This window comes from Nymphalis io, chromosome 22 (genome assembly GCF_905147045.1).
Source record: "Nymphalis io chromosome 22, ilAglIoxx1.1, whole genome shotgun sequence".
NCBI lineage: Eukaryota > Metazoa > Arthropoda > Insecta > Lepidoptera > Nymphalidae > Nymphalis > Nymphalis io.
The window spans coordinates 10,184,355-10,190,967 of NC_065909.1; the positions used below are offsets into that span (position 1 = coordinate 10,184,355).

The following is a 6,613-nucleotide window of genomic DNA, read 5'->3' on the forward strand; positions in this document are numbered from 1 at the left end:
ACGGCTGGGCTAATCCCTCCCTCTTCTCCCTTTGATGAGGAGCTTATTCCAATACGCTGTTCCAATTTAGTGGTGCTAATCTGGGTTTTAACACGCTATCATTGGTAACGACTTACACATTCTATTCACTACCATCTCGGTTCTCAATAGGATTAAGAGTGTGTGGGAATAGAGACTGTCTGTGCTTGCACGCACACACAAGTACCATTATTAGTCCCGTGCAGTTGTCTAAACCGTTCGTATCCGTAACAGCCTGTGAATGTCCCACTGCTGGGCTAAAGGCGGGTTGGTGGAATACACATGTTGCAGAATTTCAGTGAAATTAGACACATGCAGGTTTCCTCACGATATTTTCCTTCGCCGTCAAGCAGAGATGAATTATAATCACAAATTAAGCACATGAAAATTCAGTGGTGCTTGCCCGGGTTTGAACTCACGATCATCGGTTAAGATTCAGGCGTTCTTACCACTGGGCCATCTCGGCTACAAGTTGTCTAAACATCTTTATCTAGTTTTCATACTCATTTTTCAATTATATTAATCTTTGTAAAAGCTTCCGTTATTCTATTATCCAGTTGTATGATGGCGTATGTTACACCCCGTTAACGATAGATGGCGCTCATTCGAAATGTCACATTCCTGAATCGCGCTGTCTAGATATTCGCTACAGAGTATATATAGTGTAGAAGTGATTGTTTTTGTAATCTAATAAATTGTAGTTTCATTTACCTAATCCCAGGTATCAGTGTTGCAGAACTATCGATAGTTTGACCTCGAAAACTATTATCGACAGTACTTCCGAAAGTATCGTCTTGTGTCAATATTGTCGATATTATCGATAGTTACTATAGCTCTCTGTTCACAATACTATTGATAACTCGTTTGCCTGCCTCGTTGGTCTAGTGGCTTGATATAAGACCGCAGTCCCCGAGGTCCTGGGTTCAATTCCCAGGTCGGGCCAATAAAAAGTTATTGGCTTTTCCTGTCAGAAAATTCTCAGTAGCAGCCGGAGTCTGGAAGTTGGAAGTGTGTACACTCCCGTACCTCGGAAAGCACGTAAAGTCGTTGGTCCTGCGCCTGAACTCTTTCCGGTCGTTTCGGATTGCCGTCCCATCGGATTATGAGAGTTAGGGAATAGAGAGTACACCTGTGTTTGCGCACTATAATATCTCCTGCGTAGTTGGCTAATCTCTCTTGAGATTGGCCGCCGTGGCCGAAATCGGTCTGGAGGACATTATTATTATTAATACTATTGATAACAGCAATCCATAGGTATTCATTCGATAGTAACGATTTAATAAAACTTCATTAATAATAGTGTTGTTACTGGGCCTACTACATTACTTATCTTGAGAAAGCAATAATAATATAATAATAAAAATGATAACCCCACCGACGTATATTTACATTGCCGACGTGGTGTAGCTTGTGCGCTTCAATGATTCTTAGGGCTATCCCAATAGAGCTACTCATGTTGGATTGGCCTAAGATGAGAAGACAGACCAAGAGAGATACAACCCAAGCCAAGGTGGAACAGCGTACGCCGAGGGCTCCATGGCTAAGGGGGTGCTTAGTCGTTAGTATGCGAACTTTAGAGACAAGGGGACCTCTAATTTAATTTACCCTTATCACAGTGAATGCAGGGCTCTGCTGTGATTGACTTTTATGTCCCTAGCTACTCGTGGGAATAATATGATAACTAGGTCTAAAACTAAAAAATATATACAGGCGAACGTGCCATCGTTAGAAGAAGAGTCCACGCAGACTTCTAATTCATCCTCTAAATCTTTATTCCCATCAATACCCTCTTCATCACCAATTTTGTATGCACCTTCACCAAATTCATTATCAACCGGTGCTCAACTGGCGGATGTTGTACAGGAGACAAATTTTGTCAGTGAACCTGTGCCCACCACCAGTGGCGTAAAAAAACGTAAAAAATGGAGTATGGAAATGAATAAGTTCATCCTACGTACCTACCTATATCTTACAAATTTAGAATCATACACAAATTCATATATTTTTTCATTACAGATAAAATTTATAGATAAATATCCACATAAGAAGTAAGCAGACAGAGAATTGGTGACCAACGTAGAGCTATTATACAAAAGAAATTATTATCACAAGAAACCATTGATCAGATTTACGATGAAGTTAAAACAGAATTGCAAGTAATCCAAACTCAGATACAACAAAACGCCACAAATCTTAAAACATCCCTTAACACACTAACAGGAAAACGTATGAAATGGACAAATGAATGCAATGAAACAATTATTAGAATAATACAATGGTCAAAAAGTGACATAATAAAATTGCAGCGAACTATAAGCACTCATTTCACTAAATATAGGAAACATCATCCAAAATCTTGTATTCAAAGGCTCACACTACCACGCAAAGAAGGAGGAAGGGAAATAATAGACATACACAATTTACACAATAAACAGATACTCTCACTCAGAGCATACTTCCATGATAAATCCGAATACTCACCTCTACATAGACACGCAACAGAAATAGACAAAAAGCGTACATCATTAAACCTACATGACAAAAACACTCAAGTAAACGAACATATCATAAGTACACAACAACAAATGTTGGCATGGACTGAAAAAACACTGCATAGGAGGCACCGAGCCTATTTGAACCAACCCCACGTCGACAAAGAGAAGTCGAACGAATGGCTCAAACGAGGTGAACTGTTCCCTGAGACCGAAGGTTTTATGCTCGCCATTCAAGACCAAATAATAGCAACTCGTAACTATAGGAAGTACATAATGAAGGATAATAATCAACCTACTGACTTATGTAGACAATGTAACGCAGCCTCTGAAACTATTCAGCACATAACGGCAACAGCCGGTATAACTCGCATCACAGAAGAACACATCGGTCTTCTGCTGGCTTTGGACATGCCGTTCTTCGCAGTCATCAACAAGTGTGAACTGGTTAGCAACATCAACGCTGTTGTAGCGAGGCTGGCTCAATTGTTGGAACCCGCTAATAAGGTCAGTGATTTTATTTTAAATAGCATCTATAAAGACTAGCTTATAAACTAGGTTATTATTTCTTACATCAATGCTTATGGGTGATGGTGACCACTTACCATCAGGTGGCCCAATTGCACACATATAACATAAAGAGAAGCCGGGGGGGGGGGGAAGTTTAACAGACAAACAGATATATTTACTTTCCCATTTATAATATTAGTATATATTGTAATTGGAAACATGCAGGTTTCCTCGCGATGTTCTTCAAGGAGCAAGGAGATGATAAATCAGGGATGCTGTATAATTTATAGATTTATTTAAATTTAAAGTAATTGTATATATTGGTATTATTACAGAAACCGCTGTTAATAACTGACGAGAATATGGCAAGGAACTGCGTTGCGCCGCAAAAGTCGATACTGGACACCATAGACAATCTAGACGAGGAAATCAAAAAGGATGAGGAGTGAGTAGCTTCACAAGCCTTTATTTAACCCGAAGTGTTTCTGGGTGAACTCTTATGTATGACCTTAAAACGAGTTCCATACTATTGGTAATGGTAATAGTATTGTCTATAGCTACGCCAACCACCCTTGCTAGATACTTGCCTTTCACGCCAAAGGTTGTGGGTTCGGTTCCCACTCAGGACAGACAATTGTGGGATTGACGGTTCGGCCGTCGTCGAGTGAGGTTGTGTGCATACGCTTCTTATCTACGCTTTCCGAATGTTTCACGACTACCCACTTTGGCTTTGTTTATTGGTTTCTGATTTTCTGACGCGTCATATTATTGAATTTTGGCTTGAATATGGACTTTTGTTATGTTTAAGAATTGGTTTCGTTGTTTGGTATAGGTCTTTATAGACCTATTTTTATTTTTGTTTTAGGTATAAGTCTTTTATAGACAAATTGTTGATTTGAGTTGTTCTTTTTTTTTTTTTTTTGTTTTTTTTTTTTGTTGACGATGGACACGGAGTTGTCCTCAGATGCCTTTGCTGGTCGGAAGCGCCCACGCGTGGGCTTAGGCATTTTCGACTCTGGCTCTGATACTGAGACAGAGGGACGAGTTACGGCGAAGTGTAATAGTGCACGTCGCGGGAAGCCCACTTCGAAGGGACGCGGAACTGTCCTAACTCGGGCTAAAGCTGAGCTTAAGGCGAAAGCCGCCGAAGCCAGGGAGGAGGCGTTCGAGCGCTCCTTAAGAAGTCGGGCTTTCCGTAAAAATGCAACCGAAGTCGTGCTGGACTCTGACGAATCCTCTTCCTCGGATGTCCGTAGAGAGGATCCCATAAAATTGGGTGCCGAGGAGCTGCGTGCAGAGGCTGGCCGCAACGCAGCGCTCATTTTAGAGGTGGCCCAAAAGTCGGGCAATTTGAAGAGTGGCTTCATTAAGAAGCTAAAAGATTTGGCGGCTTCGCTTCAGTGTATCGTCGATGCTCTGGCGTCAAGGACTGAAGCGGAGGAGACCCGCAGGCTCCGTGCGGATAATGGTCGCCTCCGCAAGGAAATTGACGACCTAAAGACCGAGCTTAAGGCGCATCGCCGCGAGTTTACCGAGATGCGTACCTCGGTAGCAGCGGCGAACGGGTCGGGCACTAGCCCCTTGCAAGATTTGAAGGCTTTGGAAGAATTCAGGGCCTCAATTGTCTCGTCAGTCGGCGTAATGATAAACGCCAAGTTGGCGGGAATTGAGGAGCGCCTCCTTCCTGTGAAGATACACCGTCCCCCGCTAGCCGCGGACATAAGGCGGGATGCGATGCAGGAAACTGCACCTACGTATGCGCAGGCCACCCGCCCGGTCCCACCGAAAAATGCTGCAGCCGTACCCAAGCACGTTCATCCGTCCGCTCCATCCAAGCCAGCTGCCTCAGTCGCACCGGCAACACCGATAGCTGGCCCATCGAATATCTCAACCGCGCCAGAGTTTCAACCACGGGAGGCCCAAGAGACGTCTTGGTCTACCGTGGTCAAGAGAGGAAAGAAGGGGAAGAAAGCTTCCCCGCCAGCCGAAATCTCCGCTCCAGTTATCTCAGCGGTGACAAAGACACAAGCGGCCAAGCCAAAGCTGACCGCCCCTCGAACCGCTGCAGTTATTGTCACGCTGCAACCGGAGGCGGAAGAGAAGGGCGTAACATACGCACAGGTCCTGGAGCGAGCCGAACAGGGCATAAAGCTCCAGGACCTCGGGATCTGTAGCGGACTTAAGATCCGTCGCTCGGCAACAGGGGCTAGAGTGTTGGAATTACCAAAAGCACAGTCGGAGCAGGCGGAGAAGCTTGCGGAGAAGCTTCGTACTGTGCTTGACGGGGTGGCCAACGTTGTCCGGCCCATAAAAAGAGTTGACTTGAAGGTAACGGGGCTCGACGACTCAGTCACCCCAGAGAAGCTGGTTGCGGCAGTCGCACGTGCAGGGGACTGCACGCCTGAGGCAGTCAAGTGTGGAGCGTTGCAGCGTGGACCCGGATATATGGGTATGGTCCGCATCACCTGTCCCATTACGGTGGCGAAGAAGCTGTCCGACGCCGGTCGTCTTCTGGTAGGGTGGAGCTCAGCCAAAGTGTACGTCCTGGAACAGCGCCCTCTGCGCTGTTACAAATGCATGGGCGTTGGACACACAAAGATGCTCTGCCCATCCAAGGCGGAACGAGGTGGGCTTTGCTTCCGGTGTGGTATCGAGGGCCACAAGTCTTCGACCTGCACTGGAAAGCTGCACTGTGCAGTATGTGCGGACGCTGGAAGACCCTCTGGGCACGTGATGGGCTCGGGAGAGTGTAACCCTCCCTTCACAAAAGGAAAGATGGTATTAGGCACTCACACCATCACCAACGTCGGACGGCGCCAGGCCGAAGAGGAAGCACCCATGTCAACATGAGCGACAAACTCAGCTTCCTTCAGATGAACGTCAACCACTGCGCCGGGGCTCAGGACCTGCTACTGCAGTCCATGGCGGAGTGGCAAATCGACCTGGCTGTGGCCTGCGAGCCCTATTTCGTCCCTCCCTTATCTCACTGGGTAGGGGACTTGGACGGCACTGTGGCAGTCCTCACTCGGAGCGGTACGGGTCCTTCCCTCTCACTCATTGAGAGGGGCTCGGGCTACGTAGTGGCGGGATGGGGAGAGTACGTAGTAGTAGGAACGTACTTCTCCCCCAACCGCGGCCTGGCGGAGTTCGAGAGCTACCTCGGTTCTGTCCGAGTTGCGGTGTCCAGGCAGTCGCCGAAACCGATAGTAGTTCTCGGTGACTTCAACGCGAAATCACGTGCCTGGGGAAATCCTGCCACAAACCCGCGAGGGAGGGCTGTCCAGGTGTGGGCCCTACTCTCCAGCCTATCCCTACTTAACAAGGGGCAGGTGCACACCTGCGTGAGGCAGCAGGGAGGGTCCGTGGTGGACTTATCGTTCGCTACGCCTGTCAGTGTTCGCTATGCCTGTTCGGCGCGCAGAGTTAGAAATTGGAGAGTGGAGGAGGAGGTGGAGACTCTGTCGGACCATAGATACATCCGGTTTGAGATCTCCACCTCTTGCAGGCCAGCGGAACCTCTGAGGGTACCAACCACGCTCCCCAGGTGGTCCCTTGGCCAGCTGGATCGTGAGCTGGTCAGGGAAGCTGCTATC

General features: G+C 46.9%; 1 protein-coding gene across 1 annotated transcript; it reads left to right on the forward strand.

The window, feature by feature from the left end:
• The first annotated feature begins 3,962 nt into the window (after positions 1 to 3,962).
• Positions 3,963 to 5,870, forward strand: LOC126777335 (uncharacterized). Its single transcript, XM_050500332.1, has one exon. It carries the CDS (start codon positions 3,963 to 3,965, stop codon positions 5,868 to 5,870), a length of 1,908 nt encoding a protein of 635 aa, XP_050356289.1.
• Positions 5,871 to 6,613: the final 743 nt, after the last annotated feature.

What these genes read in the sequence shown, in the direction of transcription:
- LOC126777335 (XM_050500332.1), top strand. Translation starts at nt 3,963, where the DNA reads ATGGACACGGAGTTGTCCTCAGATGCCTTTGCTGGTCGGAAGCGCCCA.